General features: G+C 52.0%; 1 protein-coding gene across 15 annotated transcripts in view; it reads right to left on the minus strand.

Annotated features, from left to right (window-relative positions):
- Positions 1-5,704: 5,704 nt before the first annotated feature.
- Positions 5,705-12,350, minus strand: part of MSRA (methionine sulfoxide reductase A) — a 509,296-nt gene continuing 502,650 nt past the window's right edge. For all 15 annotated transcript variants that reach the window (XM_078347107.1, XM_078347102.1, XM_078347104.1 and 12 more), the window contains one exon: positions 5,705-6,446. In XM_078347107.1, the coding sequence (XP_078203233.1) occupies positions 6,282-6,446 (165 nt within the window). In that variant the 3' untranslated portion in view covers positions 5,705-6,281. The remainder of the gene's footprint in view (positions 6,447-12,350) is intronic.

Genomic DNA, 12,350 nt, shown 5'->3' on the forward strand with positions numbered 1-12,350 from the left:
CGAAAAACTAACCATTGGGCCAAAGGCTGTGACAGATATGTCACCAAAGAAGATAGAGAAAAATAAGCACATGAACATGCTCCATATCATGGGTCATTGGGGAAATGTGAACTAAAACAACAGTGAGCCATCACTACACTCCTGGTAAAATGACCGAAATCCAGAACACCGACAACACCAAATGCTGGTGAAGCTGTGGGGCCACAGGAACTCTGATTCATTGTTGGTGAGAATGCAAAATGGCACAGCCACTTTAGAAGACAGGTTGGCAACTTCTCACAAAACCAAACATACCTCCCACTGTGCAATCCAGCAATCACACGTCTTGGCGTTTATCCAAAGAAGTTGAAAACTTACGTCCACACAAAAACCTGCACAAAGACGTGTATAGCAGCGTTATTCATAATTACTAAAAAATGGAAACAGCCAAGGTGCCCATCAGTAAGTGAATGGAAAAATAAATGGTGGCACCTCCAGAAAATGGGATATTAGTCAGCACTAAAAAGAAATGTGCCATTGAGTCATGAAAAGATACAACGGAAACTTAAAGCCATATTTAGCAAGTAAAAAAGGTCCATCTGAAAAGGCTACTGTGTGATTCCAACTATTTGACATTCTAGAAAAAGCAAAAGTATGAAGACAGTAAAAAGACCTGGGGTTGCCAGGGGTCAAGAGCGAGACAGGGATAAACCGGTGGATGGGGCACAGAGGATATTTTGGTCAAGGAAACTATTCTGCATGATACTCTAACAATGGATAGAGTCCAAACCCAGACTGTATAACACCAAGAATGAACCCAAACGTAAACTATGGACGCTGGGCGATAATGATGTGTCAATTTGGTTCGTCAATTGTAACAAATGCTCCACTCTGGTGGAGGACATTGAGAGTTGGGGAGGTTGAGCATGTGAGGGTGTTGGGGGGCATATGGAAATTTCTGTATCTTCCTCTCAATTTTGGTGTGAACCTAAAACTACTCTAAAAAGTTAAGTCCTTTTAAAAAAATAAAAGCAGCATTAATACACATGGCACCATCACCACAGCTCTTAGGTTCCTTCTTTCAAAGGCTCCACCCCAGGGCCTTTGCACATGCCTCTGCCTGGAATGTGTCACTCTCCCACCTGAATCTTTGCACCTGCTTTGCGTGTTGATTCTCATGGATCTTTCAGAATTCAGCCCAAATGCAACTCCTTCAGCTCTGATCGGATCCGCTCATTTTTACTCTGTCACAGTACACAATGATCTTCCCTGAGGGCATATCCACTGTTTGTAATTAGGGAGTTGTGACACTGCTCGTTTATTATCCAATTTCCCCACTAGAACGATTTTTATGAGGCCAGCAACTATATTTGGCTGACATGATGCCCCCGGCATCTAGCACAGACCCTGGCACACAGCTGGAACTGAATAAATACATGTTGAGAGAATTAATTAATGGCTGAATGAATAAAAGAGTGATGAGAAGCAGCTTTTCATGTTAGTGACAAACTCCTCTGATGCGTCAGAGATTTTTACAGATTATCGAGGAGCTGGGAAACCTCCATCCAGAGCTTTTCCTTTTGTTTCCACCTCCAAGGGGACCACTTGGTTGTGGAAGTGCCACTGTACAGCGAGGGAGGTAAGGGGCCCGCAGAGATGCCGTCTTCTGTGAAGATGAACAGACTAAGTGACCAGTGAGTACCCAGGGACATCTGCCTCCAGCCCACTGCCGACGTCAGGGCAGACATGTTCTTGGCATCCCAGTGTCCCATATGGAACTCAGAGCACATTCCAATGAACATGTAGCCTGCTCTCTGATGGAAATACCTAAACTTTGGGTAGCAAAAAGGTCACCCCAGAGTCAACATATGGTTAAAAAATATCGGTCCCTGGAAATTTTATAATCTATTCAGACAAAGTAATCATGTTTGGAAATTGTCACTGATCATTCTGGGGACAGGGTGGATTCACAAAAGTGAATGAGATTTTTTTAAAGGTCTTACCAAATAATCCCCTTTTTTCCTTGATGAGAAGGCAATAATAATATCTACCATGTAGAGAATACTTACTGTGTCTCAGGCTCTGTACCCAAGTCTACCTACACACACACGCACACACACACACACACACACGCACGTATGTAATCTTCCCCAAACCCTGCAACATGGGTATGATTATCGCCATTTTACACACGAAGAAACTGAGTCTCAGAATAATCATGTGACTTCTGCAGGCTCATTCAATATATAAGAGGCAGAGCTAGCATTTCCCTCAGGTCTGTCTGACTTAACTCCAGCTGATCACTCCACCAGCCTCTGTGGAATTTCCAGATTTCAGCGAAGCATCTGTCTCAGGCTCTCTCTGATCACCATGCTGTGGCTGACATCTAAGCTGTTCTTTAGATGATCAATCTTTTTAGTGAATTTACCCCGGGCTGACATATTACATCCAAAGCTTTAGTCAGCAATTCTGGTTTTACCTGGAAGGAAAGCTCTGGGTTTGACCTGGAAACCATGATCGGTTGGCAGTGCTTGCCCAAGGTCCTTGGTGTAGAGGAATTCTGAAGGTGTGCCTGGGCTTGGCTGGAAAGAGCATGGCAATCTATCAGCACTTTCTGCTAGAAGTTGGGGGCAGGAGGGTCATCAAGGGCAGTAGAATGACATATCATGCCTATCATAAAAGATGCTCTAAGACCTTAAACAAACATATGTCCCTAAGTGAACTGCTCACTTCAATTTTTATTTATTTATTTTTCTTGAGACAGAATTTCACTCTTGTTGCCCAGACTGGAGAGCAGTGGCGCGATCTCGGCTCACTACAACCTCTGCCTCCCAGATTCAAGCAATTCTCTTGCCTCAGACTCTCAAGTAGTTGGAATGATAGGAGCCTGCCACCATGCCCAGCTAATTTTTTTGTATTTTTAGAAGAGACAGGGTTTCACCATGTTGGCCAGGCTAGACTTGAACTCCTGACTTCAGGTGATCTGCCTGCCTCGGCCTCCCAAAGCGCTGGGATTACAGGCGTATGCCACCGTACCCAGCCCCAGCTCAATACTTTGCATAATGACTTTGAAGGAGAGACAGAACATGTGAAGGAAACCTATGCATGACGCAATACTGGGAGACGGAAACAATATTTCATCTGCCAAACAGGGTGACAACATAGGGCTGTCACTGCATCATTTGGGTTTGCCACTGGGGCCACCAAAATTTGAAATTCCCCCAGAACAACTGTATTGTTTTATTTACCATATCGGGAGTGGGGAGTACAGGACACTTGACTCTATGGATCAGGGAGCTAAAATGGAGATTTTGTCGGTTATTCGGTATCTCCAGCTCACGATATTTTGACAGGTTCTGTTTTTATTTAGGTCTAATGAGGCCAACAGACCCAGAGATGGTTGCTATTAAGAGTTTGTTACTGACAGGTCTCAAGAGAAGGGGAAGAACTAGAGCAGAGCGGGTGGAAACTGTGGTCAGAGCCTCTATTGTGGTTTCCCTGAGACGGAGTGAACAGGCTCTTGCCCTGAGAAGGCAAAATGAACAGGCTCAGGACTGGCGTGTTGAATAATTTCAGCAGCTCTGGGGCACAAGGGCTGTCCCTAGTTGTGAAGCACTTGGGCTGGGGCAATTTGGAAAGCCAGAGAGTGGCCTGGAGTGTGAGAGCCAGAGGAGGCGGTTGGGCTGTGAACTCTCCATTGGTGAGTTTATATTTGAAAAGGTGTCACTTCTCCACTTCTCCTTTGCTTCCTCTTTCCCAGACCTCTGCATATTGGAACGCCCCAGTGATCAAAGTTCAGACCCTTTCTCTCTCTCTCCAGTCTCTCCCTAAATGATCTCAGCTGGTCCCATGGCCTCGAACGCCATCTACATGCTGGGGATTCTGAAATCTCTCCTCCACTGATCCCTTCCAAGATCCAGACCTATGCAACCAACTCTCCTGCTCCGTATCCTCACCGGGACATCTGAGGAGCATCTGAAATTCGCATGGCCAAAGCTGTGCGATTCATCGCATGACCTCCACCTCACATCCGCCTTCTGACAAACATATCATACTCCCAGCCATCCAGTTGCTCCGCTTAAAAATAAATGATGGAGAAAGTGTGTAAAATGCTCCAATGCTGAGCAATTAAATAGAAAAAACTAAAAAGCCCATTATCTTATCCTTAGCAGGCTCTGTGACCTGGTTCCACCGCCTCACTGAGAGTTCTCTCCACTACCCTCCTCAGGCTCACCATTCCCACCCACTGGACTTTCTGTCTCTCAAGCTACTCCCTGATTTGGGCCATTTAGACTTCCTGGCCCTTCTGATGGGAAAGCATCCACTTCCACTAGTGTACTCCCAGCCTGCCGCCACCTTTAGGTCTTGAAAATCATTTAGTTCATCGAGCTGTGGACTGGTACTGGTCCGTGGCTTGTTAGGAAACAGACCTCCTAGCAGGAGGTGAGTGGCAGGTGAGCGAGTGAAGCGTCATCTGTATTTCCACCCACTCCCCATTGCTCACATTACCTCCTGCGCTCTGCCTGCATTAGATTCTCATAGGAGCGTGAACCCTATTGTGAACTGCACATGTGAGGAATCTGGGTGGCTTGCTCCTTATGAGAAGCTGATGCCTGATAATCTGTCACTGTCTCTCATCACCCCCAGCTGGGACCATCTAGTTGCAGGAAAACAAGCTCAGGGCTCCCACTGATTCCACATGATGGTGAGTTATATAATTATTTCATTATATAGTACAAGGTAACGGTAATAAAGTGCACACTGAGTGTCCTGTGCTGGAATCATCCCTCCCATCACCCACTTGTGGAAAAATTGTCTTTCACGAGACTGGTCCCTGGTGCTGAAAAGGCTGGGGGCTGCTGATTTGGTTCATCTGGTTCTCAAATGATACGGTTTGGATCTGTGTTCCCACCAAATCTCCTGTTGAATTGTAATCCCCAGTATTGGAGGTGAGGCCTAATGGGAGGGGACTGGACCATGGGGGCGGCTTCTTGGGTGTTAGGACCATCCCTCAGTGCTGTTCTCGTGATGCAGTTCTCCCACGATCTGGTCATTGAAAAGTATGTGGCAACCCCACTTGCTCCCCCTCCCACTTCCACCATGATTGTAAGCTTCCTGAGGCCTGCCTGGAAGCCGAGCAGATGCCAGAATCACGCTTCCTGTGCAGCCTGTGGAATTGTGAGCCAACTGCACGTCTCTTCTTCATCAATCACCCAGTATCAGGTATTTCGTTATGGCAATTCGAGAATGGACTAATCCATCAAGTCTCACCACCTCGTAGAGGCCTCCCTGACCAACCTCGCTCAAACAGCCCTGAACACAATCTCACAGCCCCTAGACACAATGCACTGTCTTATCCTGTTCAACACCTTCACGTCCCTCATCAGGAGCTGACATCATCTTATTTCATCTTTTGTTTACATGTGTATTGCTTACGTAATATAAAGGTTCTTACGGGCAGGGATTGGAGGTGTCTGCTCTGACTAGAATGGTGTGTGATGTGAGGGATGTGACAGGCACCTGGAGAACAACTATTATTACTGAGGTTGCCAGGAGCTACAAGTGTGCGTGTCCACCAACAATTTCAAGCCGAATTGTTCCCATCTGCGGGTAAATGGCTCTGAGGCTTTTTCCCTCTCAAGTGCTTTAGAATCCTTAAGTTCATCTTACTGCACTTAAAAATATCCAACCTGAGCAAGTCAAAAACCGAGGAGACACCAGGCAGTTTGCATTATTGGACTGTAGGTTTTTATTAAAACAAATATTTCTCATAGCTGTGAGGAAAGCATTAATTCATCAGGCGGACTCACATCTCTTCTCTGCACAAATAGGGCTGAAAAGGGACAGAAAGCCTCTTTCGCATGTCTAGGTTTGGTAAAGCGACGGATTTCAGTGAATAAGTCAGAGGCTACGAATGTTTGCCAACTGTAAGGCACTGGCAGGCAGGAGAGAACAGATAAAGGACTTCTGGGGTCCCCCGTCCTATCCAACAACCTCCCAGCTCACACCTCAGCTTCCACCAAGAAGGGTGAACACAGCATCCCTGTTGCCTTCACTCGGACCCCAGATGAGACACAGGAACCTGCACAGCTCTGCTCCCATCATAACTCATTAGGAAATAAATCACATTTATCAACTTGCCCTCACACCTCTGCAGATTATACTTCAGGAAACCAGATCTCTGTAAATTCCTTTGTACTTTGTACATTCTAAAACGCCAAGATTGTGAATCACACAAGCACTGCTCAATTTGTTGAAAGCAACTTTGCTGGAACCTCAAGGGCCCACCATGTGGGTAGAAATTATTTTTTAATGCCCATTGGGCAGGACACACCAGTGCCTCCAAGGCCGCAGTAGCCGTTGGGGTTCTTGCTCAGGTACTGCTGGTGGTAGTCTTCTGCGTAGTAGAAAGTCTGTCTCTCCCGGATGTCGGTAGTGATGGGGCCGAAGCCGTGCTCAGAAAGAACCTGTGGGGACACAGAAAGGCGCCATCAGCTCCCATGCTAGAGAGACAGCACCTGCGGCGGGGAGGCACTCAGGGGCCAGGGCTGCAGGGAGTGGACGCATGGCTCAGGACGCGCGGTGGGTCGCTTCAGGCTGGGTTCTGTGCATTCCAAGCAGAACAATGCCGAGCAGGGACTTACCTTGCTGTGCCTCAGTTGACTGGGAACTGAACTTGGGTTTCCAACTGATTTTTAAATCTGTAATTTACACTCTATTTCTATAGCCCTGCTGTTCCAGGAGCATGTAGGGGGGGCCCTGGTTCGGACGCTGTGGTCCTCTTTGAAACTGGCCCCAAAGCTCTCCCAGGGGAAAAAGCAGGTGAGCATGGCCCCCTTGCTCTCCCTGAGGACAAATGGACGTCCCTGAGAGGGCTCAGCAGGACCACAGTGGGAGGGAAGGAAAGGGGTGGGCAGGGTAAGGATGGGCAGGGGCGGGAGGAATGGCTGCAGCACTACCTGGCACTATCCTGTCTGCCAACCTACAGGAACAGGACCCCAGCCCACTCCCAGGCTAGACAGAGGGTCCCCTCCACTTGCTGTGGCTCTGGGGAGCAGGGCTCTGCTGGGACATCCTGGTGAGCAGGAGTTACTAGGGGTCTTCGCTCTGAACTCAAGGCCAGGGAGCCTGGGGAGTGAGGGCAGGGAAGGACGTGGGCTGTGGCTCATCACCATCTTCTGCAGCCTAGTTTACATCCCAGTGGCCTCTGCTGCCAGGGAAAGACGCATCAACACAAGCTGGGAGAGGAAAGGGGCTATTTGGGGCAGGAGACAGACTAAGAAATAGATCCTGCTCCCTGTGGATTCCAGCCTGCTTCTTTTTCCCTTTGGATTTCAGCTGTGCCCTAATTCTTTCCTGTGGCAGGTTGCTTGGAGCACGTGAGAAGAGGGCCACAGAGGCTCAACCCCGTTCTCACTGCCTCCATTCAGTACAGAGCCACAAAGCAGAGCAAAGACCTGGGTTTTCACGAGGGGCCAACCACACCCTGACTGTCCACTGGTCCATGTGAGATGAAGTCCTCAAGTCTGCCAAGCACAGCAAATCCAGTATTAATATTCAGCATGATTCACTGCTTCGGGTTTTTTCATGAGAAAGGTCACCTATTTCCTGCATCTCTGTTTAGCCGTCTGAGCCGCCCCGAGGCCCGGCAGGCCTAGAACGCTAAGGGGCAGGTTCTCTGCCAAGGCTGGTGGCTTGGACCAGTCAGCTCAGAGGCAGCCAGTGTTTTTACAGGGGTTAGAAATGAGAATGAGGAGCCATTCTATTTTCAGTTTTGACAATTTTTTGTAAACTAGCAATTATTGAGGGTCTACCATATGCCATGCTCTGTGCAAAGACTTCACAAGTATTAATTTTAGCCTCACAACTGCCATGGGAAGGAAGTCCTATTATTATCACCCGTGTTTAAAAGTGTGTGTCAGATACTGAGCCTCGGTCCCTGACATTCGCAGCTCACCCCGGTACTGCACAGGCGGAAAGCCTGCAGACTGCACTCCCCAGATTCTGCCGCCAGCAAGGCCCCGCTTCAGACTCCACCAATGAGAGATTTTGGCAGGCTACGTAAAAGGAGAAGCTATTCTTTGCAGGGCGCAGCTGTGAGGATGAGCTCAGGACTCTGCAGGAAGGAGACCAGAGACTCTGCCAGCTCCTCCCGGCCCTCCCCACAGAGCCTGTGGAATGCCATCCACGATGACTTCCGGCAATTTCAGTATCTTCTTGGTATCCTGAAATCCTGGGGTGCTTTTTCCTGACCTTCACGCTAACAGCCCTGCTAACGATTCTGTAAACACTGAATTCCTTTTGTAGAATCCATCCAGCTTGATGGAAATGGAAGCTTTCTGTTTCCATGACTGGCCCCAGCTCACGGAGCATTTGGTTCCAGATTGTTTTCAGGGAACAGCCTCTCTAAGAAAGAGAACGTGGGTTGGCTAACTAACAGGGGTAGATTTAGAGTTAGCAATGACCGCCTTGGAGATGGAGCATGTGCCCGCAGTGTGACTGAAACGATCGCTAGCATTTGCCCGTGAAGAAGTTGCCCGCTGAAGGAAGACTTTGGGATGCCAGGTGGCTGTGGGAATGGAGGATTCTGGTGAGGACAGTAAGGACGATGTCCGTGGGGTGGGGGTTGGGGATGCCATCTGCTCCAGGCAGCACCAAGGAGCTTGGAGAAGAGAAAAAGGCACCAGGAGGGCCTCACATTCCCGGCCCCAGCCAAGTTGGGAGAACTGGAGAACTGAGAGATGTCAAATAATCTCTCCTCTGTTGTAGCTGTATCCAAATAGCAAATAAAAGATCGAACACCCAGGGGCTGCGAATTCACAATGTGAGTGGGATTCACAGGCTCACAGGGCCCACAGGTGTGATCACCCTCAGAGGGCCCACCCACTCCGCACCTGGCACCACCTGCTGGGGGGCCTCGCCCCGGCCCTGGGCTGACTGTGCCTGTCTACGGGAGGCATCAGTGTTCGGTGGCCAACCCCTGTGCGGACCTCCCAGCCTGCCTGTGTCTGAGATCCACCCTCTTCCCTGTCCCCTTCAGGCGCAGCCGCTGTCTCCAGAAAATTCCCTGAGCGCAGCGTGGGAGGAAGGTGGTCCACCCAGGGAGGCCGGTGCCACTGCCCTCCTCCTCTCCTCCACGGCTGGCAGCCACATGCCGGCCCAGGGACCCCTTGGGGAGCCCAGACGGGAGGTTTGCCGGTGGGCCCCGGCAGTACCAGCTTCAGCCACAAGATGGCAGACACTTCCCTAAGAAAAACCTCCAAGACCCGCAGGGAAACCGCAGGCCACCGGGCTGCCCACGCCCCCGCGCCGCCCTCGGGCTGGGACCCCGTGCACGGTCCTGTCGGGTGGCGGAGAGAGGGCGGCCACCGGCCTGCAATGAGCTTGGCCTCAACCTGCGGGCTTCGGCTGTCCTTCCCTCCCCCAACTCAACTGGGGAAAAGGAGGACAAAAAAGAGACTGGGTGCGAAGGAAGGGGAAGCAGGAGCGCGAAAGGTTCCATTGAGGCTCTTCCTTGTCCCGCTTCGTCCGCGGCCCATTGCAAGTCACGCCTCTCCTTCTCCTCCACGCATCCCGCGGGGTCTCCCTCCCTCCCTCGTGCTGCTCTGATTTACGGCTTGTCTTCCGTGAGCTTCCTGGCCGCCTTGCTCTTTCACCCTCCCCCTGGGTGGGTCCCTCTGTGTGCGGCACAAGTGACAGCATTACGTGAATTACGACCTCGACCTCGGTAACCCTCGAAGAGTGCCCTGGCCTGAGTGTTCATCAGGGAGGCTGGGAGGGCTGTACCTGCCCAGCACCTCTCCAAACCCAGGAGGGACCTCTCCAGCCCCGAGGCAGAACACCTCAGGGCCTTCTCCCCAGTCCCACTCCACCCGGGCCCTTCTCCCCAGTCCCACTCCACCCCGGGCCTTCTCCCCAGTCCCACTCCACCCCGGGCCCTTCTCCCCAGTCCCACTCCACCCCGGGCCCTTCTCCCCAGTCCCACTCCACCCCGGGCCCTTCTCCCCAGTCCCACTCCACCCCGGGCCCTTCTCCCCAGTCCCACTCCACCCCGGGCCCTTCTCCCCAGTCCCACTCCACCCCGGGCCCTTCTCCCCAGTCCCACTCCACCCCGGGCCCTTCTCCCCAGTCCCACTCCACCCCGGGCCCTTCTCCCAGTCCCACTCCACCCGGGCCCTTCTCCCCAGTCCCACTCCACCCCGGGCCCTTCTCCCCAGTCCCACTCCACCCGGGCCCTTCTCCCTGTCCCACTCCACCCCGGGCCCTTCTCCCCAGTCCCACTCCACCCCGGGCCCTTCTCCCCAGTCCCACTCCACCCGGGCCCTTCTCCCAGTCCCACTCCACCCGGGCCCTTCTCCCCAGTCCCACTCCACCCCGGGCCCTTCTCCCCACTCCCACTCCACCCCGGGCCCTTCTCCCAGTCCCACTCCACCCGGGCCCTTCTCCCCAGTCCCACTCCACCCCGGTCCCTTCTCCCCAGTCCCACTCCACCCTGGGCCTTCTCCCTGTCCCACTCCACCCCGGGCCCTTCTCCCCGATTCACCCCTCAGCATTGTCTCCCTCACCATCTTCTACCTTTTCAGCCTTCCCCTTCCCCTCTGGGCACTATTTTCTTTGGTGTGGTTGTCTTGATCTATTTCTCGAATGTTCCATTCCCTTGCACATGGAATGTGCTTTCCTCTTTCCCATGACAGGAACTCCTACCCATCTCTCAGGACCCAGACCAAGTGTCCCCACCTCTATGAAACCTTGCTTGATTCGGGAAGGCAAAAGCTGCTCACATTCTATGTTCCCGTGGCGTTACATGGCTGGACAGCGCTGATGACGCGGCATTACAACAACCCTTCTGTTCTCTAAGCCACTACCACCCCCCCAGGGCTGTCTGTGCCTCTCCCTTATCTCAGGGCTTCTCGTACTATGTGCAATGAATGAATGGATGAGAAAATGAACTATGGATTCTTGGGATCTCTTGGACATTCTCTCAACCTCTGGATTCTACCTGAGTCCCTGTTGCTACCTCAAGCACCTCCTTTGGGGCCTGGGAAGGAATGGTGGGAAGGAGGAGGCAACCACGGAGCTCAGGCAGCCACTTTCCATGTCCCAGAGCCCTGGCCAGTTCCATGGGTGGGTTCAGTCTTCAGGTAGTGGCACTGTGGCACTGTGTCCTTGCAAGGAGGAGGACAGAAAGACACCTCCCCATCATCCTCAGCTCCTGAAAAAGCCCATTTGCTCTGCTGCAGGGACAGTGGAGTGGTGCAGGGGCAGGGGGATGCGGGGGCTGCAGCTGTCATCTCTGGGTTACAGATGGTCCCTCTGGGCCCCTCCAAGTCCACTGGTCAACCTGACACTGGGGCCAGGCTATGCAGGTGCTGGCGTGGGTGCAGCCGGTCTCCTGAGCCCTCTTGCTGCAGTGTCAGCACGTAACAGATGTCCTAGTCAGTGGTGGGGCGGGAGTTCCTAGGCAGCATGTTACCGATCATGGCTGATGCACCAGTGCTTGTGGTCATCCACTTTTCCTTAATGAATTGGAGCAGATGGAAAGCTTTAGATCCTGATTTCAGTTTTACTCCTCTCACTGGCCCTCTGGAGCAGGAAGCAGAGGACTGTCAGGAGAGCGGCAGAGGAGGAAGAGGGTGGGGATTGCATGTAATCTGCAGCCTGGTGGCCTCTCCCCTCTCCTTCCGTTCATAGGAAGAATCCATAAAAACAGCAGACCATTTGTGACTGCAGAGACAACTGCTCACATCACCTACCGAACCTTCTGGCTCCTTCCAGTAAGGAGGCTGCACCCGTGACAGTGGGGGGTCACCAGAAGAACTGTGCTGGATGTAGGGAGGCAGAGCAGTGGAGCTCTGGCCTCAAGACTCAGGCATCCTCACAGGATCTATCCCCAGGGGCTCATGGGCCCTGCCTCTTGCACCCAGCAGATTGTGCTCATTCTCCAGGCCCTACAGAGGCACTTTCGGGGATGGAGAATGAGTTCAGGCCATGACAGACTTGCCTGGTTAAAAATAACTGCCAAATTGGCTCAAAAGCCCCACCATGAGGCTGCCCAAAACAGGTGCCCTTGCTGCTCAACCCCGAGGCCTGACTGTGCCAGGATGGTGCCAGCCCAGCTCCCCCCTCCAGCCTGTAGGGCCAGGTACCCCCAGGCTTGCACTGAGAGCCAGGCCCACATACCCCTTCTCTCTGTTCCACTCCAGGGGAAGAATGACCGGAGCCTAACTCCCTGATTTTCTCTCTCCTACTGACCCCACATCAAGTTCCTTGACTTTTGCTTCTGGCATTTTTTTTCTGTCTTGCAGACCTTTTAGATTGAAGTTTGTGGGACTGCATACAGTAACACATGTGGGGCGACACCTGCCTCAGGG

The sequence above is a fragment of the Callithrix jacchus genome, chromosome 13, assembly GCF_049354715.1.
Source record: "Callithrix jacchus isolate 240 chromosome 13, calJac240_pri, whole genome shotgun sequence".
Taxonomy (NCBI): Eukaryota; Metazoa; Chordata; class Mammalia; order Primates; family Cebidae; genus Callithrix; species Callithrix jacchus.